Source organism: Rattus norvegicus, chromosome 6 (genome assembly GCF_036323735.1).
Source record: "Rattus norvegicus strain BN/NHsdMcwi chromosome 6, GRCr8, whole genome shotgun sequence".
Lineage (NCBI taxonomy): Eukaryota > Metazoa > Chordata > Mammalia > Rodentia > Muridae > Rattus > Rattus norvegicus.
The window spans coordinates 41,430,920-41,454,811 of record NC_086024.1 but is presented as its reverse complement, the minus strand read 5'-3'; the positions used below and the strand labels follow the sequence as shown (position 1 = coordinate 41,454,811).

Genomic DNA, 23,892 nt, shown 5'->3' with positions numbered 1-23,892 from the left:
GGTCACTGTCTCCCTGTCCCCTCTTTTCTGAAACATCTTATCTTTTAGCAGAGTGAAGAGCACAGGTGTGGAGAGAGGACTTTATCCGTAACTAACTAGGCCGTCTTGGCTCACTTTCCCAATCCTCTGCTGCTTGGGGGAGTTCTAGTAGGCAGGTCAAAGTGTCCTTTCTGTGTCTGCTGCTGAGGTGCTGAGGAAGATTCTGGAAGCCAGATGTGGTGGCGCAGACCTGTGGTCCCAGAATCTGAGTAATGGCAGGAGGATCCGTTCAAGGTCACCCTCAACAGAAATAGAATTCAATCTTGGGCTACATGAGATCTCGGCTCAAAGACAAACAGAAGCACCCCTCCTCCCCCACTCAAAGCAACAAAAAGAGAAGGCTCTGGGAGCCACACCTATCTCTCTCCCACTGTGTCACTAATAAACAAAACTAACCTGCCTGATCTGACTGCCTAAAAGGGTCCCTTTCAATGGTACCTATCACCATCAACATCCAGGAGTACTTACCATATAACCCCTGCTGTGTATGTATAATTACAATTGGAGGCAAAGTTTTCAGAGAGCCAGCGTCTAGAGGGAGAATTCAGCGGGACGGCTTGGTTTGGAAGAGGCCAAGGGTGTGAAAATGAGGGTGTTAAAGGCTTTTGCAAAGGTAATGGTTTTTACATATGTGAGCCCAATAATAAAGGATCTTGGAAGGGTGGCTGGCCCTCATTCATGGGCTACTTCCTAGAATCTGCCTTAGTCCCCAGAATTATGTAGGCATTCGGGGACAGATGGGAAGACTTTCACACATGCTAATACACAACGTTTTGACCTTGATTCTCTAGGCATTCTCTTCTTCCCTGGTGGAGGTGAATGAGGGGTGTCATTTTCAATTTAGAGGGAAATGGAGAAGCTCCCCCCACAACAAGCTTAAGGGTTTAAGGGTAAATCCCACCCTACTGAGAATTCGTGTTGAAAGGGGCTTCACCCAGGGATCCAGGTCACTCCTGGAAAGTTTTGTGGGGCAGGAGCAGTTATTTTTAGCCCCACATTTAGGAAATAAACAGACATTTTAGAATGTTTGCCTAGACAGGAGTGAGGCGCCGTTGTTTAGGGAGAGAAACGTGCCCACGGTTGTGAGCGAAGAATACACGCACCCTGCTCTAGTCTAAATAAGATGTCGCGCTCTCTCTGATCACGCCACCTCGTAAGTGAGGCAAATGGGACACAAAGGGGCCAAGTTGATGGTGGCTTTCCTCGATGCCACGATCAATATGAACTTAAGGTATACTGAGCGGTGGTTTGGGCAACGAATGCAGCTGTTCGGAATTCAACCCAGGCTTCGGAAAGGCTTTTGTTGGAAACGGTGGGCGCGACTTTAGGGGACGCCCCTCCACTCGTCTCACAATCCATTCCGCGGTAGGATTCGCTAACTGTCTCGCGGGGGTGGCCCCACTCGGGTTCCGAGGCTGGGCGGTGCGGCTCCGCTTTCTGCTTGTCTCCGCGAGGTGTCGCCTTCGGCCGAAGAAAGCGGTAAGGCGCCACCCTCGTAGCCCGCACTTATTTATTTTCAAACAAGGGGGGCGCCCCTTCCTTTCAATTTGAAACTAGAAACCTCCTGCGGTCTCGTTCCTACGTGGGCGCGTCCTCGGCCTCCCATTTTGCACTCCCATCGCCTTCTTTCGAACACACACGAACAGCCCCTCTGCCAGGCCTTGTTCCACTTTGGCCTGGAGCTCAGCTTGCACACACAAACACACACACGCATGCAGTCCACGCAGGGACCGGGCTAGAAATCTCTCTTCCCATTCTCAGCACACACCCAGGGACCTTCAATGGGGGGGAAAAAAAGGCACGGAGTGCAGCGGGTGCAAGGCCAGGGGTCCAAAAGGGAGAGAGGAGCACGCCTCGGGTTTCCCAGCTTCGCAGCTTGCAGTCTGAAAACGAGATGGGGGAGGGGGCGAGAAGGGGGAGGGCAAAGGGGGGGAGAGATGGAGGGGCAGGGGAGGGAGGTAGGGGGAGAGAGGGAGAGGGAGCGGGGTAGAGGGAGAGGGAGAGGGAGAGGGAGAGGGAGAGGGAGAGGGAGAGGGAGAGGGAGAGAGAGAGAGAGAGAGAGGAAAAAAGAAAAGCAAATGGCTTTTGGCGCGAAAGGCTTTGGCGCCTCCCCTGATTTTTATGGAAATCAAGAGGGCGGGGAAAAGCCGCTTGCCTCTGCCTTTCTCCCTCCCCCTCGTCTGCGCCACAGCCCCCTTCTCTCCCCGCCCCCCGGGTGTGTCAGATTTTTTCAGTTAATAATATCCCCCGAGCTTCAAAGCGCAGCCAGTGACAGTCATCTGTCTGGACGCGCTGGGTGGATGCGGGGGGCTCCTGGGAACTGGGTTGGAGCCGAACGAGCGCTAGCCAGGCGTAAGCGCGCACACACTGCAGCGTCCCGAGGACGACCCCCCTCCCACCGCCGCCCCCTCAGCCCACCCGGAGACCCCTGCACCGAGTCGCCTCCGGATCCCCGGCAGTCTGCGGGAGGTAAGGAGCGGTACTTGCAAACCTCCGAGCGCCGGGGGAACGGCGGAGCGCTGCGGCTAGGCAAACCCCTAGACGCGGCTCCGCACCCTGCGCCCAAATATGCCGGGCTTTTTTCGGGGGGAGGGGGACAACACACCCTGTCTGCTTCCGAAACAAAACCATCTGGGTTTTTTTTTTTTTTTTTCCTGAAAAGCCTATTCAGCACCCGAAGGCACCCTGGCTGGAAGAGACCCGCCCTAATCCTTTTTACAGCCCTGGCCCAGTCAGAGAAATAGCTTTAGCGAAAAGAAATTCGCCCTGCTCCACAAGATTTGTCTATGAGTATGAGCTGACTGGGAACCGGTGCGTCCCCACCCCAAGCTGGGCTTCGCTAAAAGGTGCCGCGGGGAAGGAAGGAAAAGGGGTTAGGCGAAGCTACGGTGCTTGAGTGATAATGTAGGTCACGGCTCCTCCAGCCTAGACGCGATTCTCTACGACGACCCTCATCGCGTCGGCGCCCCTGCACCATTCCTAGGAATGGGGTTCATCCTTTTTTCCCCCCTGTGGAAGAGGTTGAGGTCTCTGAAGTGAGGGAATTGTGAAAGGTATATATAGGTATAGACAGACGGTGAATACCAAGGATATTTGCCAAGATTGAGGCGCTGTGCGGAGAGGGCTTGTATATAAGTGCCTGTTGTTGGTCTGACTGGAGAGAGGCCCTTAATAATTAATAAAGTTTTCTGAACCCCGTTAGTGTTTGCGCTCCCGTGATCGCATTTCTGTAAAGGGGGGATGAAAGGTACTTTAATCCCATGCCCGGTAGCTGGACTAGTCCTGGTAGCAAGGACTTCTTCCTTTGAGCAACTAGTGCAAGTGGGGTTGTCGCGCTAGTAAGAGCGGAGATCTGCAGCTTGAACCCCCTCCCCCAGGCAGTGCCTTGTGTGAATGAAACGGCAGTTTCCAAAGTTGCAGAGAGCCACACCACCCCCTGCATCTGCAAGCCCCCTCCCACCCCCAGTCTTAGACAGCTTGTACACAAAAGGAGGGAGTAGGGGAGAGGCTCAACTTTCTCCACCTTCCAGAGCTGTGGGGAGCTTGCAGAAGAGATTGGGGGCTCCCACTGCCTGTCCCCACCAACTCACCCCTTTGGCTTATTCTCTCTTGGTTTGTCTGTTGGTTGTAGAGTTGGAGGTTGGAGCGACTCTGCTCCCCACGGGAAGGAAGCACACCCCCATATTAAAAAGAGCGGAGATATTAAAAGAGAGGCGAACCCATGCCCAGCTGCACCGCGTCCACCATGCCGGGGATGATCTGCAAGAACCCAGACCTCGAGTTTGACTCCCTGCAGCCCTGCTTCTACCCGGACGAAGATGACTTCTACTTCGGCGGTCCCGACTCGACCCCACCAGGGGAGGACATCTGGAAGAAGTTTGAGCTGCTGCCCACGCCCCCGTTGTCGCCCAGCCGCGCCTTCCCAGAGCACAGCCCGGAGCCCTCAAATTGGGCCACGGAGATGCTGCTGCCGGAGGCCGACCTGTGGGGCAACCCGGCCGAGGAGGATGCGTTTGGTCTGGGGGGACTGGGTGGCCTCACTCCTAATCCGGTCATCCTTCAGGACTGCATGTGGAGCGGCTTCTCTGCCCGCGAGAAGCTGGAGCGCGCAGTGAACGAGAAGCTGCAGCACGGCCACGGGCCCCCGGGAGCCAGCTCATCCTGTCCGGCTCCGGGAGTGGGTGCCAGTAGCTCCGGGGGCCGTGCCCTTGGTGGGTCGGCGAGTGCTGGTCGCACCGGGGCCACCCTGCCTACCGACCTTTCCCACCCGGCTGCGGAGTGTGTGGATCCCGCCGTGGTCTTCCCCTTCCCGGTGAACAAGCGAGAGTCGGCTTCGGTGCCCGCTGCCCCGACCAGTGCCCCGGCGACCAGCGCTGTGGTCACTAGTGTGTCTGTCCCGGCTGTAGCCCCGGTGGCTGCTCCTGCTCGTGCAGGCGGTCGTCCTGCCAACAGTGGCGAGCACAAGGCCCTCAGCACCTCTGGAGAGGATACCTTGAGCGACTCAGGTAAAGCCTAGAACAGATTCCTTGCTACCTCCTTGGGTGTTGGGAAGGTGGGCGTGCGGTCCCTTTGTTATCTTAGATTTGTGCCAGTGATTCTCTTCTGTTCACCTCTTTCCCGGGACAGAAGAAGCTGGAAACCCCCAGCTACACCTTTACTTAAACTTGCTCTGTCCCCCTTTTCGGGAATCCTTGCCCTAGCTTGCCCTCACTGTAGGAAAAGTTGGTGGCTAGTTCCGTCAGGCTGTGGGGTCAGAAAGCTACCTGAACGGAAATCTGTTAGTTCGTTGGAAATGTCCCTCTAGGCCAGGTCAAGGAAGGGGAAAGGCTCCCCGAAAAGACAAGGGCTGTTCACAACCCCACTTCCAAAAGTTAGGAGAAACGCCTGGTAATTCCTCCCCTCCCCACCCCCCAGGGACTCTGAGCCCTCCGTGGGTGGTGGGCTGTTTGCGTTTGGTGCGTGGCCAGCAGGCGGCGTTGTGTCTGACGCAAGTCAGGCAGGGGATCAAAAAGACTGGGGGTGATGGGGGCACCCCCCCTCCAGTTCAGCAGCTGGCAGCAAGTGCATTAGTGGTTGTGTACGCTTTCTGGGAGCCTCTTTCCGGTTTCGATTGAGTGCTGGTCCAGTTGTGTTTCCTAGCTGGAATTTCTGACCTAATTGAGTGGAGTTGTGTTCCATAACCCAGTGCCCTTGAGGTTGAGGGCGGGTCCCTACCACTGCCCCTCCTTAGGAATGCACACACCCTGGAAGGATTCATTGGTTTTATTGTAAGCTTTTTTTTCCGGGCCGTCCGTGGAAAGGAAGGGTTAAGAAAGGGAAAAACAGCTTTTTTTTTCCTTGGGGCTGTGAAAGTACCTACCATATTTTACCCAAATCCTGTCTGCCCTTGTCCTTCAGCTGTAGGTCTATTAGACCTTGGAAGCTAGTGTTTTCACAACGCCAAAGAATATAAAAAGTCTGAATTTCCTCCTGGGCTGAGGGGGGAGATCGTTGGTTCTAAGACTCCTGGGAGGAAACTTGGTGATAAGCCTGCACTTTGAAAGGGCTCTGTCCCTTTAATGTCTGTGCCTTGACAGCTTTCTGTTAGGAAGCAGTTTCTTCCAACAGCTGTCTTCTTGGCTGGAAACCAAAACACTGGCTTAAAGGGACCTACAGACCGGGAGCAGCCTAACAGTTCAGCTTTAGAAGAAACCTCACAATTGTTCTGCCTTCCGGTCCTCCCTAGATTAGGTAGAAGATGTGTTTTGATTTTCATGCTTTTTTTTTTTTTAAACTATAATTTTCTCTCCTAGCCTGGCAGTAAACCAGGAAGTCAGAATACACATAGGATGCTACATGGGTGTGTGTGGGTTTTTTTTTTTTGGTTGTTCGGGCACTGCTCCCATTGGGATGTGTGTAGCTACTGTGGACTAGAGCTTTATAATTGAGATCTGATCTCTGCCTAGATGAAAAACTGCTTACTCTGTACAACGCGTGTTCGCACAAGAAAAGGTTGTTGTCGTAGGGAGGTTGGTTCCTAGAGTCTAAGAATGGCAGAACCAAACCCAGCCGTGTGTTTTCACCAGAGGAGGAGCCTCCTGTCTGAAGGGTGTCTGTGGAAGTGTGTATAAGTAAATCCATGGGGCAGACTGGCTGGTGATTATGCTAAAAGCTCCTATTACGGAGCATCTGTCGCCAAGTCTACATATTGTCTGCCAAACTCAAACACTGGTTATTACCCCCATTGACTAGCTGAGGAAGCTGAGGACGAGAGGAGTTAAGTAACCTTTTCCAGAACCATACCGACAAGGGTTCATTCTGACTCCAGCTTTGGCTTCCTCGAGTTTATGCCACATACTCAAGTCTGACACCAGAGGTTGAACCCTGGGTCTTGCCACATTGGGCAAGTTCCCTGCTGGCCCCACACGGCCTGGGGAAGGAAAAATGCAGGGGGGTGTGGGGTGTGCACGCTCATTTTGTCCACATTGTGACAAAACTTCAGCAAACCTAGCTGACTTCTATAAGGTATGTGAGAGTTGAAAAGTTAACCCGGAGATTTTTTTTTTCTCCTCCTCAAAGATGATGAAGACGATGAGGAGGAAGATGAAGAGGAGGAGATCGATGTGGTCACGGTAGAGAAGAGACGCTCCTCCTCTAACAACAAGGCAGTCACCACTTTCACCATCACTGTACGCCCCAAGACCTCGGCTCTGGGCCTGGGGCGAGCACAACCTGGCGAGCTGATCCTCAAGCGCTGTGTCCCCATCCATCAGCAACACAACTATGCCGCACCCTCACCCTATGTGGAGAGCGAGGATGCGCCACCACAGAAGAAGATCAAGAGCGAGGCTTCTCCACGCCCCCTCAAAAGTGTCGTTCCACCAAAGGCTAAGAGCTTGAGCCCCCGAAACTCAGACTCGGAGGACAGCGAGCGCCGCCGAAACCACAACATCCTGGAGCGCCAGCGCCGCAACGACCTGCGCTCCAGCTTCCTGACGCTCAGGGACCATGTGCCCGAGCTGGTGAAGAACGAGAAGGCCGCCAAGGTGGTCATCTTAAAAAAGGCCACCGAGTACGTCCACGCCCTACAGGCCAACGAGCACCAGCTCCTGCTGGAAAAGGAGAAACTGCAGGCGAGGCAGCAGCAGTTGCTAAAGAAGATCGAACACGCTCGGACTTGCTAAAATGCTAAAACGTTTCTCACACGGACAGTCACTGCCACTTTGCACATTTTGATTTTTTTTTTTTAAACAAACATTGTGTTGACATTAAGAATGTTGGTTTACTTTCAAATCGGTCCCCTGTCGAGTTTGGATCTGGGTAGGGGGCAGGACGCGGGGTTCTGCCATGACCTTGGAATAAAAAAAAAAACTGAGTTTATGGGATGCTGGGTGGCTTGTTTTCCTCCTCCATATGACCTGGTGACAGCCGTGGAAGTTCGGGACACTTAGGAGCTTCAGGAGGCTGTGAAGTCACCGTGTTCCGGTCCAAGTTTCCAAACAGAGTCATTCCTTCTTTTTACAATGGTGCTTAAGTTCCAGCAAATGCCACAGAAGGGGGGTTGCCATTTGATGCCCCTGGGAACGCTTGTGTAAATACCATTGATACACCCGCCTTTTGTATACGTCCTGGGTAATGAGAGGTGGCTCTCGGGCCAGTATTAGACTGGAAGTTCACACCTAAGTACTGTAAGAATACCTCAATGTTTGAGGAGCATGTTTTGTATACAAATACATTGTTAATCTGTTATGTACTGTACTAATTCCTACACGGCCTGTATACTTTAGTATGATGCTGATACATAACTAAATTTGATACTTATATTTTCGTATGAAAATGAGTTGTGGAAGTTTTGAGTAGATATTACTTTATCACTTTTTGAACTAAGAAACTTTTGTAAAGAAATTTTACTATATATATATATTCCTTTTTTTTTTCCTAGCCTGTTTCTCTTCCTTGTTACTGTATTTGTTCATGTTTGGTGCATAGAACTGGGTAAAAATGGCAAAGTTCTGTGTTTAATTTTCTTCAAAATGTGTATATATTTAGTGCTGCACCTTAGAGCACTTTGAAATACCTCATGTTTATGAAAATAAATAGCAATTAAATGATGCACGTCAATGTTTTCTTTCCTAGCTGTGCGCCAGACTCTGAACGGCCACTGCAAATAGTCCATTCCTTACCGGGCCATTTTAACGTTGTGGAATCCTGGTTCCAGGGGAGGGTGCCAGTCCCACTAGCTAGAGGGATAAATGGATTTGTGGATTCCACAGATTACAACCAGCTATTTTCAATAGGAATTCAATGGGTGGTAAAAGCACTTTTGAAATATTTTGTTTTGGATATGAGTGTGCCCACAACGTCACAGTTCCTGGAACTGGAGTTTTAAGTCTAGGAACCAAGCAGAGGTCCTCTGCAAGGGTAACAAGTGACTTTCACTCCTGAGCCATCTGTTACCCCCTGGCCTATATCTGAGAATGAGCATTCTCTACTGATCTCTTCGATTCTCTCAAGTGCTGGAGTTATAGGTGTGTGCCAACCATGACCAGTTGGGCTCTCAAGCATTTTAGACAAAATGTAGATTACCAGCCCAAAGTTTGAAATGAGCAATAAGATTGGCAAGTTGTGCTTGTACCTTACATAAACACTTGTCCTAGTTGTTCGTAAGAACTTACTCCTGACATTTCCCCTCGGAAGACCTGGGTGTGGAAGCATGTCTGATGCCTATAGAGGAAAGAGGAATGTCGCCCACTCAGTACAGCAGGCAGCTTATATAGGGTGAGCCCAAGGCTGCAGAATCATACTTTGTCGAAAAGAAGTCGAGGACCAGTCTAAGATACTGGGCTGAGCACTATGGTCAAATAAGAGGGTGGGAGTCACTGCTTTTCCTCAGTGACCTCAAACTCAGCAGCCTCAGAGCTACAGTTCCCAGAGGGCTAAAGACCAAGAAGGGGAAGCAGAGTTGTCACTTTCCCTACTGGTGTCACGGTGCAGTGTGGGGGTGTTTCAAGTAAGAATGAGCTAAGAGAGAACCTGGAGACAGCCACAACTAAAGGGATGAAAGAGACTTCCCTCTACTCAGGAAAAAATTTCTAGAAGTCTGAAGATGAGGCCGTCTATCTACCTTACGTAGAACAGGACATCTGTTCTCTTTGGTGTAACAAAGTACGCATACGACTTCCCCTATGGTTTCATTCACTGCAGGTTTTTAACTAACTTGAAGTTTCTTGTTTTTGTTTTTGTTTTTTTTTTTAAATGTCTTTATAGAAAAATGCAGCCCCATGGACCTGACAGCTTTGCTCTTGTGGTTGTGTTGTCAGAGACAGAGATGAGAACTTTCAGGCTGTATGTAGGTGGTTCCCAGCTCCTTGGCCAGACAGGTAGGTTAGCCATGGAGTGACAGCTACATGTGCCATGGGGTTGGCGGTACTGCCTGGTTTCTCTGATGTGTGACAAGGTTGAAAATTGGGCAAAATGCCCTTTACCCTCCTGTAATTCCCCAGCCCCAGACTAGCAAAGAATAAGCCTCTTTACGGTCCTACATCTCCAGGTCCCATTTCTGCCTCTAAAGCTTTGCTAGTCTCTTTACATCACATAATAACAATAACCACAACAGACTTTGTGCATCGGGTGCAGCATCAATAAAAGAACATACATTGCTCTTCCAGTGGATCTGAGTTCAATTCCCAGCACCCAAGTTGGGAAGCTGAGCTGCTGTTGTAACTAAGGCTCCGAGGATCCTACATCTCTGGCCTCCTGTGGCTCACGCTCGCATAGACACACGCAATTAAAAACAAATGAATTTAGAATATTTAAAACACACTAAGAACCGTTAACACTTAGGTTAAGACACATTCTTGCTTCCTCATCTAGCTGAAGGAAAGTGCTCCTGACGTAACTCTGCAGTTAGCTGGACAATAATTGAAGGAAGAGAGGAGTCCAAGCAGTTGTCTGAAAACCACAAGACCGAGATCCTGACACTTCACCAGATAAGAGAGAGAGTAAATCGGAGCTTACGTGGGGTGTTCGATCATCTCTCAATCTCTCCCTCTCACAGAATGCAGGTGGAGCATCCTTGGACAAATGCAGGACACCGGAATGACATTGAATCCTCATGGTCAGCCCGGTGGTATCTCGCTGGTCTCTCGTAACCTATAGGCTGGCTTCTGCCTCAATGTGTAGCTGAGGATGATCTCAAACTCCTGATCCACCAGCCTCCATGTTCAGGACACTGGATAACAAAGTGAGCCACTATACCTCGTTATATAAGTATTGGGGATAGCATCCAGGGATTTGTGCACGCTAAGCAAGCATGCTACATCCCAAGCTCCCTTGAGGATGGAATTCCCTGGCTCTCTCCTGTCAGCCAATGCTATTAATGTAGGAGTTAACATTTGTCAGGTGTTTCTAGTGCTTGGGAGAGATCAATGAACAAAAAAGACAAAATAGCCAAGTGCACCCAATTCCTGCCTCCTTGTAGTTTATAATCTAGGAGACAATGAGAGTCAGGATATAAATAAGCAAAGCAAGCCAATGATTAACACCGATGAGGTAGTGAGTGATTTATAAAACAAGTGGGCTGGTATAGAGGAGTTCAAGACTGCCACCAGACGGGATGGGGAGTCAGGCCATCTGCAGATGCCCCTGGCCCTTGGACCTGTGGAGGACAATACAAGGTGAATGATTGGGCTGCTCAGCCACCAGCCCAAGGGGCCTAGGTTCTCCATTCAGAGTCTATCTCCCTTCCTCACACCCCGGACATGAGTGTTTCCCACCAAGTCCTTTGCCTATCTTCTGAAAGAGAAGCATCAGACTGTGATGGATCTGCAGTCTGATTCCCTGGGACTTAATCTAACTCTCCCACTCACAAGCTCTGGGTTGAAGAGTCCCCCACTAGTATAAGGGGATGATGATGGTCAGGTTGTTAGACAAAATCACCTAAAGTAAGCCAATACTTAAAGCCGTGCTCGCTGGATGATGAGAGCACTAGAAGCTTGTTTGTCATCTGACTGGAGGAAGCGAGTGGCTCATTTTGTAGTACTGTAAGCAGAAGGGCCTGAACTTAAATCCTTGGTACCTACGTAAGAAGGATGAGTACTTGTTTATAACCCAAGTACTGGGGATATGTAGGGAGAAGGTAGATGGATCCCTGGAGATCTCTGGCCCTCTAGTTTAGCCATTTCTGAGCTCTGGGTTCAGGGAGAGACCTTACCTCATAATATAAGGTAGAAAATTATAGACCAGGGGCTCTCGACATTCCTAATACAACTCTTTAATACAGTTCCTCATGTTGTGGTGATCCCCCCAATCGTAAAATTATTTTCCTTGCTACTTCATAAGTTTAATTTTGCTACTGTTATGAATCATAAGGTAAACATCTGATATGCAAGGTATCTGATTTGAAACCCATGAGAAAGGATTGTTCAAGCCCCAAAAAGGCTTCCACCCACAGACTGAGAACCTCTGCTGTATAGAGAGATATGTGTGGTAGGGTGTTGTTTGGTATCGACAGGATTTGTTCCTTTGTTTCCTCTGTATGTTACTAGGAAAAAGAACTACTTAGAAAAATGACCAGTCAAGCAAATATTGTAAGCTTGACCTCAATGAGAACTTTGCAGACTTTTGTTCCCTAAAAGAGGTCTTACAAAACCCAAATATGGGTACTTTGGGGGAAAAGTGAATGTAAGCTTTGAAGCCTATTTTAAGACAGAGACAGATCCTAGGAATCTGAGTTCCATGGAACATCTATGCCTTCTACAATGGTTTATTAGTTCTCCTTGCTTGTAAAGGAAATCTCTTCATAGGCGACTGACCAAGGCTACCTGATCTCTCTTGATACCGACGGATCATACTACAAGGCATCCATCCTGAAACCTTTGACCAGCAATAACAGAGCCTTTTTTATGGTGGAAGCATGAGGACTGGCTGGGACGGTGCATATTTGGGGAACACACACACAGCCCAGGCTGCTAGGATAAATGTAGGTGATTGGCGGGAGCAAGTGTGCTGAGCGGCTGCGTGACGTGGACTTCCCTCTGCTATCTGAGATTTTTCAGGCCTTTAGGGCTAACAGATTTTTTTTTTTTTAAGGATTACTTTTACTTTTATTCCTCTGTGTGTGTGCCCACATGCTCCCTCGGATGCCAGAAGAAGTTATCGGATCTCTGGCAACTGAGTTAGAGGTAGTTGTGAGCCACTCAGTGTTGGGGTTGGTCCACAGGAAAAGCAGCAGGGGATCTTAACTGTCGAGCCCTCTATCTGTGTTATAATCTTTTTAACTTATTTATCTATTCATTCATTCATTCATTCATTCATTCATTCATTCATTTAATCAGTATGTGTATGGGTGCATGCCACAGTGCATGTATGTATAGAGGTCAGAGTCAGCTCTAGTTCCAGACCAGGGGTGTGTGTGTGTGTGTGTGTGTGTGTGTGTGTGAGAGAGAGAGAGAGAGAGAGAGAGAGAGAGAGAGAGAGAGAGATTCAATACTAGGGTTGAACCTAGAACTTCACACATGCTAGACAAGTGTTGACTAGCACTAAGCTACACCCCAAGCCCTTGTATTTTAAGACATGGTCTTACCAAGTTGTCGGGGTGGGCTTGGACTCCCTCTGTAGTTCAGATAGTGTAGTTCAGATAGTCCTTGGTGTTCTCCTGACAGTGTCCTGTGTAGCTGGGGTTACAGGCCTGGCCCACCAGGTTTGGGGACTTCGTGTGTCTTTGCTTGGTGTCTTAGGCTCCCTTTCCCAGTCTGAGAAAAGATGAACAGAAACGATGATAGCACAAGGTGACACTGAGCGCAGCCTGGGAGGCAGACTTTATGGACCAGCAACCAGCCTTGGCTCCTCTCTTACTCTTGGGGCAGAAAGTTACTTTTGTTTGTATCAATTCCCCATCTGTGAGTGGAACCCGCTGGAGCAGGTGAGCTGGAGACCCAGCTTGCAACACTGAGGAACAACAGCCATTCATCCTGAGGAATGGCTGCCGCCTTCAGGATCATTATCAGATAGATGCCAAGTGCCGGCGACACACACCTTCATTCCCAGCCCTGGAAAGAGAGAGCATAGTCTGGTCTACATAGCAAGTTTCAGGACAGCCAGGGCTACATAGAGAGAGCCTGTCTTAAAAGGAAAAGGTGACTTAAAGAGGGAGGGACGTAGATCAAGTGGTAATTTGTCTGGAGTGCAGCAAATATAAACCCCATATTGTGGTGCACACACGTAATCCTGGGTGTAGCCGAAGGATCAGGTATTCGAGGCCATCCTTGCCTACAGAGCAAGATGAAAAAATCAGTCTGGACTATATATTTAAAAAAAAACAAAAAACAAAAAAAACTTAGATGTCTACAGTGCTGGTAAACAGTGGCACTGTGGTTGGAAACCTTGGGAATCAGAACTCTGCTGGTCAACCTCTCTAGAACTGATGGTCACCCACTTCCCTCTAACTCGCACTCCTTTCCACTCTAAAAGAGGGCTGGGTGTGTTTTTCATCTGCTGAGTGCTTCCCTAGCTTGCAGGAGGGCCTGGGTTCAATCCCCAGTGTTGCAATTGTAAAATAAGAATCATGATTTTGCAAGATTCTTGCAAGGATCAAGTCATAAATCACGTGAGGGATGTGAAGGACTTTGGAAACAAGAACACCATCACCTTATCGCTGCCCAGACTCAGACCACCCTTCAGCAGTATCCTCTAGTCTTTACAGATCGCCATCTAGAGTCAACCCTCAGTGTGGTTCCCCAGGCAATACACTCCTTTCTGTGCATAGTAGGCTTCTTCTGCTTGATCCCTTGCACCTAGAATGGGGCTTTGCTTGGGACCTTGCTCCTCGGAAGTCTATTTGGTTTTTGTTTTTTTTAAAGATTGTATTTATTTTATATAAGTGAGGACCCTGTCACTCTCTTCAGACACACCAGAAGAGGGAATCAGATTGTGTTGCAGATGGTTGTGAGCCACCATGTGGTTGCTGGGATTTGAACTCAGGACCTCTGGAAGAGCAGTCAGTGCTCTTAACCGCTGAGCCATCTCTCCAGCCCCTAATTGTTATTTTTATAGGGGAAACCCGCTGAATTGCTTCAAGCCCGCTAGAGCCATGGTTTCTGCAAACAAACTGGGTAGACCGGCTGTTCTCTTCCAATAATAGAGAGAAGTATGATTAATCCATTGTTTAATTCAGGGACTCAAACGAAAACAGAATATGGTAGCAGACACGTCATACCTTGAGTCTTTGCTTGGGTTGAGTTAGTCACTTCTTTTTGGTACAGAACAAGAAAGAAGGGCTTTAAACAGAGAGTAGAGATTTGAAGTGCTGGCGTTTTAGTCAGGTGCGTTTTCTATTGGAAAGGCAGGCAGGCTTTGGATACAAGTTTGCCCTTTTCTCCAGAGCAACTGAGCTGTACTAAGAAAAAGGGACCCCCCAAGAAGTGGGACAGCACCAAGGAAGGAACACTCCAGGTTTACTCTTGTAAATTATTTAACTGCCCACGGGCTGAAAAGAAAAGTTTATCACTTGGCATGGTGGTGCCTATCTATAATCCCAGCACTCCGTAGGGGAGGAGGGGTATGGGGGGGTGGGGATGGGACAGGGATGGACAGACTGACTGCTCAGACTGGTTCACCTATGAGTTCTAGGCCAGCTGGGGCTACTACATCCTAAGACTTTGTCTGAAACAAAACAAAATAAGGAAATCTTCCCCATCCTGTGTTGGTCCTACTTCTGGATTTGCAAAACTAGTATTTTATAATCTGTCTTGAAGGAGCACCATCTCTCTGCTAGTAACCCCTAAAAATCTCATTTAGAATACTGAAATTGGGGGTTGGGGATTTAGCTCAGTGGTAGAGCACTTGCCTAGCAAGCGCAAGGCCCTGGGTTCAGTCCCCAGCTCCGGAAAAAAAGAACCAAAAAAAAAAAAAAAAAAAGGAGCTTTAGAATACTGAAATTGGAGGTTTTCTTGGATGTCTTTAAAGGCAAACTTCCACGTTGGCTGTGATTATGTTTCCATTGACACCTCTGGGAGGTGTTTTCTCCAGGAGTGAGACAGACCTCACTTGGTAATTCCCCTGGGTTATAAAGGTATCCAGGGCCTGTCTGTCACTGCAGCCCCAGCCTCCTGCTGATCCTTAGGAGTGGAGACTGCTGCTGCCCCCTTGCCTCATCACTGGTGCATGGCCACTGACTCTGGCTGAGCAGTCCCAGAGTATTGTTTCTCGGGCATTGTGATGAATCACAAAGCAAAACAAGGCTGGGGAAAGAAATGGTACTTAGTCCAAGTACAATGTACGCCCTGCTTTCACCAGAGGCAATGGCTACAGCGAGCAGGCTAATTCAAGCAGAAAACACCATGCAGTGCTCAGATGGCTTAACGGCTAAGAGCACAGACTGCTCTTGTAGAGGAGCCAAGTTTGGATCTCAGCGCACATTAAGAGACGGTTCACAGCTGCCTACAACTTCGGCTCCAGGGGACTGACGCCCTCTTCTGGCTTTCACAGGCATCTACATTCAAGTGCGTGCACACACACACACACACACACACACACACACACACACACACACACATAAAATAAATCTTTTAAAAATGTTTAGTGTCACTCGGCGGATATTCAGAATTTTCTCTGGAAAGAAATCTCTTTTCCCGATGTTGTTTCCCTTTCTTTATCCAGGGTGACTGACCAACCCATTTTGGCTTTCAAGCTGAAGGTTCTGAGTCCTGGGAACATTCAGGTCCCCTATTCTGCCCTGACCCCCACCCCCTCAGTGTTTGCTTCTTCATCATGCATCATAAATTGTACAGCCACCTTTTGCAGGTCAACCAGCACTGCCTTGTTTGAGGGTCAGCCAAGTGATATAGAATGGAGTGATTGGCCCAGACCAGGCCAGACTGGGAGGAACAGGGGCTTGGGGTTGGATAGATCATAGATTAGAGATCTGGAAACCACCCAAGGGTAATAAAAGGAGAGAAATCTATTTTCCTTTTCAGAGACATTGGATGTGAAGCTGGTGGGTCTCATAAATGTCAGGGACCAATTTAACAGCGACGATAAAACTATGCTCCCTCTTCTCAATCCGGCCTTTTCCTACTCTCCTCTTCCTCCTCCCTCATTCTTTTTTCTTTATTTTTTTTTGTTTTGTTTTTTTGTTTGTTTGTTTGTTTTGTTTTGTTTTCTGACAAGGCCCCAGCTAGCTTAGTCCTATGTAAACAAGGCTGGTTTGAACTCACAGTGATCACTCCACTTCAGTTTCCCAAAAGGGTTGGAATTACAGGCATGGGCCACCACATTCAGTTTTATTGCTAGAGTTCTGCCCCGCCCCCACCCCCTTCCGACAGAGTTTTTACTGTGTAGCCCCGGCTGGCCTCCTGCAAAAACTCCAGCGATACACCTATCTCTGCCTCCGTGTTTTGGAATGAGAGAGGTATGGGAGGACACCTAGTCTTCTAGCTTCCGCCAGTCTCCTCCCTCCATCAGTCCTTGTATGCCGCCAAGAGGAACCGCTGTCAGATGAAAGATCGCAAAGCCTCCTGGGAGGAGATGAGGGACGCAGGAGGAATAAAATGCTCCCCCGGTTCCTAGGGAAAGTTGAGCCCTATTTAGGAAGAGAAGCTACAGATTCAGGTACCTGGATGTGGGTCAGGAACCTTGATGCTCTCGGATTATATACATCCCCGGGAGGGCATTCCCGGACCTTCCTGGGGTGGCTTTCTGGGTTCTCAGGATGAGACCACCTGGGCATCAGTCAGTTGTGGGTGGAGGGGTGGCATTCCTCAGAATTGGAGATGGATCCCTTCACAAGAAGAAGAGGATGGAAGTAGGTAGACCTTCCAGGAGGAGCCTTTAGCATGGGTATTCACATGGATTTAAGTTGGGGGGCAAACCTGTGGTTAACTTGGTTAGCAACTGCTTGTAAATGAGAGAATCCTTATTCCAAGGGGCTGAAGCACTTGGAGAAAATGAAGCTGCAGTCCGTGGCCTCCTGAAGGGAATGGGGTCTATCATGTTAATGCCCTGCATCTTATTACGGTCAGGACAAAGGGACTGGAGTTTGGGACTGAGAGTTTGTTTTGGAGTCTTTTAATATGGAGATGACTCTCCTCAGGGGAAGGAAGAGGACCTTCGAGTCATCCCACAAACTTGCTTGGCTCGGTGTGTGCGTGTGGTGGGGGGTGTTGAAACTCACCACAGGTGCGATGCTCCCAACATTTCGGCCTCCCCAATTGCTCATTAAAAAGTGACGGAAATTAGCAGAAGAAATCATGTTCTATTTCAGCAACTTTATAAAAAGCCAGGCTCCCCAACCTCTCCTGAGACATTTTTACACTTCCCCTAGAAGGGGCTCCACCGAGATTGTCAAACTCTTTAACTTGGCTAGGGAAAGTGGGGGTGTGAGCTCAGGAACGGCATTGGTTGGAGGTGGGATGGGAACAAGGACTTTGGTGTCACTGCTGTCTGTCTACCTGTCTCTTGGTGTTGTACTCAGGGTCACCATTGTGGTGATGAAGCACCATGACCGAGGCAAGTTGGGGAGGAAAGGGTTTATCTGGCTTAGGATTCCACACCATTGTTCCTTATTGAAGGAAGTCAGGACAGGAACTCAAATAGGGCAGGGACATAAAGGCAGGAGTTGATGCAGAAGCCTTGGAGAGGTGCCACTCTGCTCGGCCTGATTTCTTATAGAACCCAGGACCTCCAGGCAAGGGGTGGAACCACCCACAATGGGTTGGCCTGTCCCACCTCAATTACTAATTAAGAAAATGTCCTACAGGCTTGGCTATGGGCCTGATGTTATGAAGCTATTTTCTCAATTGAGGCTCCTTCCTCTCTGATGACTAGCTTGTGTCGAGTTGACATAAAACCGGCCAGCACACTTGGGGAGGGCGAGCTTACCAAGTGGGATCTGAATAGAGAGAGCCTCCCCCCTGGTCAGGAGGAGTGGGAAGTACCCTTGACAATGAGAGAGAATGGGCCTGGTGGACTTCGAGGCAGACCAAATGTGCGTGGATGTCATCGTGTGTTGGGGGCACACGTGTGTCCAAAAGAGACAGGAAGAGATGAATTGCTCACTGGTGTGATTGGCAGGGGGCCACTCTGAGCAAGAATGAGAATACAGGGGAGTCCCTCGATGCTGTGGCAGGATTTGCTGCAGCATAGCCGTGGTTCGTCCATGTCGTATTGTCTCAAACGATGTGCAGTGGACTCACTCGCAAGAAAACACTGTGCATAAGGATAACTCCGAGTCATAGCAGGGAGACGTTGATGTGGGTGTCTGGGGTCCTGGGGCTGGCTTAGACCACCATGGAGTTTCTGCATCCTTAAAGATGGGTCCACACAGCTCCATCCTCAGCTCAGGGTACTCCTTGTCCATCCATCTTCTGGAGATCGGAGGAAGGACACCAATTTCACAAAGCCCTCCTGTTTCCCAAGAAGCCTTGCTTTCTTTATCCAGTGCTTTTCCTGTCACTCTTCCTGTCCCTAAAAACTGAGAGGGCCTCTTTCCCTTTACTCAAGGTCATTATGAAAAATTTATGCTAGACTATATAAAAAAAGAAAGAGGAAAATGTCTCCAGTAACTCAGCTTCGGAGGTATCTACCCTTCGAATTTTGGTCCTAGATTTTTTCCATACATAAACAAACACACATGAAAATGTCTGTTCTGTATCTGGGGAAGGTCATTCCTTAATATTCTGAGAGTAATTATATGGGAGTTTAATCTTTTTATTAAGAATAAATGGGTCTCTGGAACCAGTGGCCGCTTCGGAATAAGGCATAAGAATTCCAGCCTCACAAGTCCTCACAAAGGACCTAAGGTAAGTTGCAAATGCTACCAAATGTGATGGGTCATTACTCGATATTAGCACAATTTGCATAATCTTCTCCTGAGATGGGCAGAGGTATTCCAAAGTAGAGCCTCCAGCCTCCTGCTCTTAGAAATTCACAACCTTCCTCTTCCCGCTTCTGGCCTTGAACCCAGGAGCTGGATGGGTTGAAGCAGATCAGTGAGCACTTTCAGAGAGCAGTGTGCATGCACCTCGTCCAGGGAGACCTTCCTTAAACACGGTCCCAGGGTGTGTGGACAGTCCTCTGTCCAGCTCTTTGGAGTTGGCCTCTCAGGCAGGGACTATCTCATCTCTCCCTGCCCTGGGGCAAAGCCCTAATCACTTCTTTCACAGGCTTTGTGCAGCCCTCTTTCACTGGGGCACAACACAAAGCCCGGGTGAGCTGAGGTCAGATTTTCAACCTTTGGCTCTGGATTTCCTGTCTTTTGTGGAGTGGAGGACAGATTATACCACCCAGTTTCCTGTCATTTCAGCACTGGGGCTCCCCTGTCCTGGCACCAGCCACTCCAGGAGGTTGGGAAATCCTTTTTGAAACAGGAAGACAGAGGATCTCCCTTCCTGTCCAGCTATTCAGCACACTCTGAAGTTTGTTTGTTTGGTTGGTTGGTTGGTTGGTTGGTTGGTTGGTTGATTGTTGTTGTTTTGAGATGGGGTTTCTCAGGGTAGCCCTAGCTATCCAGGAACTAACTCCATAGACCAGACTAGCCTCAAAATCACAGAGATCTGCCTGCCTCTGCTTTCCAGTGCTGGGACAACCCCAACTCTCTTATTGTAGAACATTATCTGAGGTCTTCTGGTCATTGAAAATGACTTCCCAATGCTGGGCAGATGGCTTAGTGGGTAAAGTGCTAGTAGTACCAAATATGAGGAGCCGAGTTTTGGATCCCTCCCATCCATATAAAGCCAGACTTGGTAGCATGAATCTGTAATCCTGAACTCAGTACGATGAGATGAGAGAGGACAGGCGAACCCCCAAAAGCTAGAAGCTCAAAAGCCAGCCAGCCTTGCTGGATACAGTGGCAAACAAGAGACCATGTCTCAGAGCAAAGTAGAGGGTGTGGGTTGACACCAGAAGAGCTCCTCTGACATCCGGAAGTGCTATAGCAAGCACACATTGGCACACACAAACACCCATCCCTAAATATAACCATTCCCCGTGCACAAAATTTTTTTTAAATGACATCTCATAGGATTTTAATTCTGACAGCATCCTAAGTATAATTTGAAATAATACAGGACACGCACGCACACACGCACGCGCACACACACACACACACACACACACACACACATACACACGCACACACAGCCAATCAGATGCTCGTGCAAAAAAAACCTGAAAGCCTTTGTGGAAGAAGCAAACTAATTCCCAAAATTGTCTTTTGACCTCCACAAACATAACACATGGATGTGTACATGTATATGTACCCTCCATCATGTTTTTTTTTTTTTTTTTTTTTTTTTTATTCTTTTTTTCGGAGCTGGGGACCAAACCCAGGGCCTTGCGCTTGCTAGGCAAGTGCTCTACCACTGAGCTAAATCCACAACCCCTCCATCCCTCCATCATACACACACACACATAATCATAATAAATAAAAGTTTATATAAATCATGTGTGTGTAGATATGTACTCCCATTAAATCACACTGGGCAGACGCCAATCTCCTTCGCTTCATTTGTGTCGAAGATTATGGAACACAAAAGAACAATGACTGTCTTTGATAGCAGAAACAAGCAAGCTAGGAAACGAAGAATCTCAGACAGCATGCAGTGGAGAGAGGAGGAACTGGGTTTGATGTATGTGTAGGAAGCAGTTAATACCTCCCTAGAGTTACTGTAACAAAATTCCTGGAGCCACAAAACTTAAAAGCCAGAAATTCAGTTCTCACCCTTCTCAGGGCTGGATGTGGGGGCCCCGGGGGTGGGTAGTTCCTTGAGGGCTGGAGGGAGAGTCTATTGCAACCTTCTCCTTCTGTGGGCAGCGGGTAGTCCTTTGGTGTTTGTGTTTGCATCCTTGCCTCTGTCTTCTGGTGACATTTTTTTCAAAGATGCCTTTTTACTGTTTTTATCCAGATTCCTTCTGTCCTTTCTTCCTTTTTTTTTTTTTTTTTTGGTTCTTTTTTTTTCGGAGCTGGGAACCGAACCCAGGGCCTTGCGCTTCCTAGGTAAGCGCTCTACCACTGAGCTAAATCCCCAGCCCCCTCTTCCTTTTTTTAAGAACGTCAGTCACGCTAGGTTAGGTTAGGGGTCAGCCCTACCCCAGTTTGACCTCATCTACAATGATTATATCTGCAACCACCCTAAGGTTAGGCTTCAACGGATCCACTCCACGGCAGGGGCTCAGCTTGGTGATCTGTTCTTACCAGGCCGTCTGCTGAATTCTCTAACTACAGTTATGCTAGAACGGTCTCACTCCGACGTACTCACAGCGTAGAAGACGGTACCAGCAGCCAGGAGTAAGTGTCCTTGTGCACTGAATCAGTGTGCTGGGAACCTGAGGATTCAATCTGGCTGACAAGGGTTCTTTCCAAAGGGTCTTCTACAAATTGTGTCTCGGAGAAGGTGCCAGCCCACAGACAGAAGTCAGTGACTCAGAGGGGCAGGAATATGGTGTTAAAGAAGTGGGGCATGGTGTCCCATTGATGTGTGAGGCTGGGGCATGCCTCAGTGAAATGAAATCCCATCTCAAAACAAAAAGCAAAGTGTTCCTGATTCCAAAGTAGTGTAGGAGGGTAAACTTTGCAGAAAGGCCTAGGAGAACCACTTCTGCCTGGATCAGTTCCTGTGCTAAATATCCTGATAAAGAAAGCAGCTGAGGGGAGAAAGGATGCTAGCCCATCAAGGCAGGAACCTGAAGCAATTGGTCACTTCCCACCCAAGCACAGCAACAGAAATAAACGCACGTGAGCTTCCTGCTCCCGTCCCCCCTCTCACTCCTAGACCATCCAGTGTCAGCTCAAGGAAGTGGTACCGCCCACATTCAGCCTGGGTCTTCCTACTTCAATGAACCAGTTAAGAAAATTCTCAAAGGTATGACTATAGGCCAAACAGGTCCAGGCAGCTAGCTTCTCAGTGATGCTCTCTTCCAAGGTGATTTTAAGCTAAGTCAAATGGACAATTTAAATTATCTGTCCTCAAGAAACCTCACAGCGGTTCTCTGTTTTCTTTTCTTTTCTTTTTTTTTTTTTTTTTTGGAGCAGGGGACCGAACCCAGGGCCTTGTGCTTGCTAGACAAGCGCTCTACCACTGAGCTAAATCCCCAACCCCGTCACAGCGGTTCTCAACCTGTGAGTCAAATGGCATTTTCATAGGGGTCACCTGAGACGATTGGAAAACACCGACATTTACATTACGATTCATAGCAGTAGCAAAATTACAGTTATGAAGAAACAATAAAAATAATTTTATGACTAGGGTTCATCACAACATGAGGAACTGTATTAAAGGGTCACAGCATTAGGAAGGCTAAAAACCACTGCTCTAGAAGGAGAAAATTTTCTGTCCACTGGTGACCTAGGGAATTACTTCTCTCTAACATTTTCCTTTTCTCCCCGCCCCCTTCCCCTTCTCCTCTTCCTTCTCCACTTCTCTTCCTCCTCCTCTTCCTTTGCTTTCCATTGCGGAGTATAGAACTCGGCCTGCAGACAAGCTTTGGACCACTGAGCCCCACCCCAGTTCCTTTACCATCCCCCTGACTAATCTATCCCTGATCCCACTATGCTGGCCTCAGGTCTGGACCTTTCTCGCCTCTCAGCAGCAAAACAGCAGTGCAGGGTTGGATGCAATGTTTCAACTGCCTTAATGAATTCCTTTGATTCTTTTTTGGAGCTGTGAATGATGACTCCTTCCACCCGTGAAAATAAGTGGCTTGTCTACCTGGAAATAGACTGTGTCCTGCTTAATGGGGAGGCTGTCTTGGGAACAGGGTGTCGGGGCAGAGGAAAAGAGCAACATGAGATAGGCTGGGTCTGGAACAACCTCAGCTGTAAGCTCAGCTCCATGGCTTTCCCGCCAGAAGGCCAGATATCGCATCTGTGCTGTGTGCCTCCTCCTGAGAATTGTTAACCTAAGTTACGTAGTCACCCTTGTAGAGTGGGAAACACCAAGCGTTATCTGCAGAAATGCGTTTGTTTGGCTCGGTCCTCAGCTCCTGGATAGAGAGTTGGGCATAAGAAAGTGAGGTCGGCCTGGAGGATACTGCACATTTTGTTCTGAACTGAACCTTGATCCTTGATCCTTGGGAAAAGTAACAAGTGCTCTCAAGCACCCAGCTGTCTCTGCAGCCCGGTGCATTGGATACAATTCTGAACAGTGTGGGAGGTAGGCTGAGGACTGGATACATCTGAGTTTACCCCCTGGGCAGATTGGAGAGCCTCTTCACAAAACTAGGACAACAAAATCAAATATGAAAGATAATATTGAAGAGATATCACACACAAAATCATATACAGGGTCTGGGGTATAGCTCCGGAGTAGAGCTCCTGCCTAGCGTGGGTAAGGACTATCTTTTAAACCCAGCGTGTAAAAAAACAAAACAGCTGAACTTTAGAGTTATCACAATACCCAGGAAATCTGGGATGGGTTTAGTTACTTGTTTGGTGTGGGGGGTGGGGCGTGAGCCTGTGTGTATAGGTTACTTGTTCAGGGAAGGCCAGAGATCTACCTCAGGTGTTGCTTCTCAGCAGCAATCCATACTGTCTTCAGAGACAGGCTCTCTTGCTGTGCCTTGCAGTGACAAATCTGCTAACCCGGCTGGCCACTGAGTCCCGAGAATCTGCTTGTTTCCACTTCCCCATGCTGGGACTATAAGCACTTGCTACCATGTCTGGCTTTTCATTTGGGGCCTAGGGATTAATCAGGCACTCATGCTTGCCAAAAAGATCTAGCTACCCAACTCTTTATTTTTATTATATGTATTTTTTTCTCTGTGTGTGTGTGTGTGTGTGTGTGGTGTGCATCCTGTACTGGATTGAACCCACTCCTTTGAACATGCTACTCAACTATATCCTACCATTTAGAGACATCCCAAGCTTTTAAAACAGAGTGA

The 23,892-nt window shown here is 48.6% G+C and overlaps 1 protein-coding gene across 2 annotated transcripts; it reads left to right on the top strand.

Annotated features, from left to right (window-relative positions):
- The first annotated feature begins 2,227 nt into the window (after positions 1 to 2,227).
- Positions 2,228 to 8,129, top strand: Mycn (MYCN proto-oncogene, bHLH transcription factor). Of its 2 annotated transcripts, NM_001013096.2 has the most exons (3): positions 2,304 to 2,508; positions 3,671 to 4,544; positions 6,598 to 8,128. In NM_001013096.2, the coding sequence occupies exons 2-3, from the start codon at positions 3,761 to 3,763 to the stop codon at positions 7,200 to 7,202; spliced, it is 1,389 nt and encodes a 462-aa protein (NP_001013114.2). In that variant the 5' UTR covers positions 2,304 to 2,508; positions 3,671 to 3,760; the 3' UTR covers positions 7,203 to 8,128. The 2 variants fall into 2 exon arrangements, with proteins under 2 accessions (XP_063117723.1, NP_001013114.2); XM_063261653.1 differs by lacking the exon at positions 3,671 to 4,544 and having other exon boundaries at positions 2,228 to 2,508; positions 6,598 to 8,129.
- Positions 8,130 to 23,892: the final 15,763 nt, after the last annotated feature.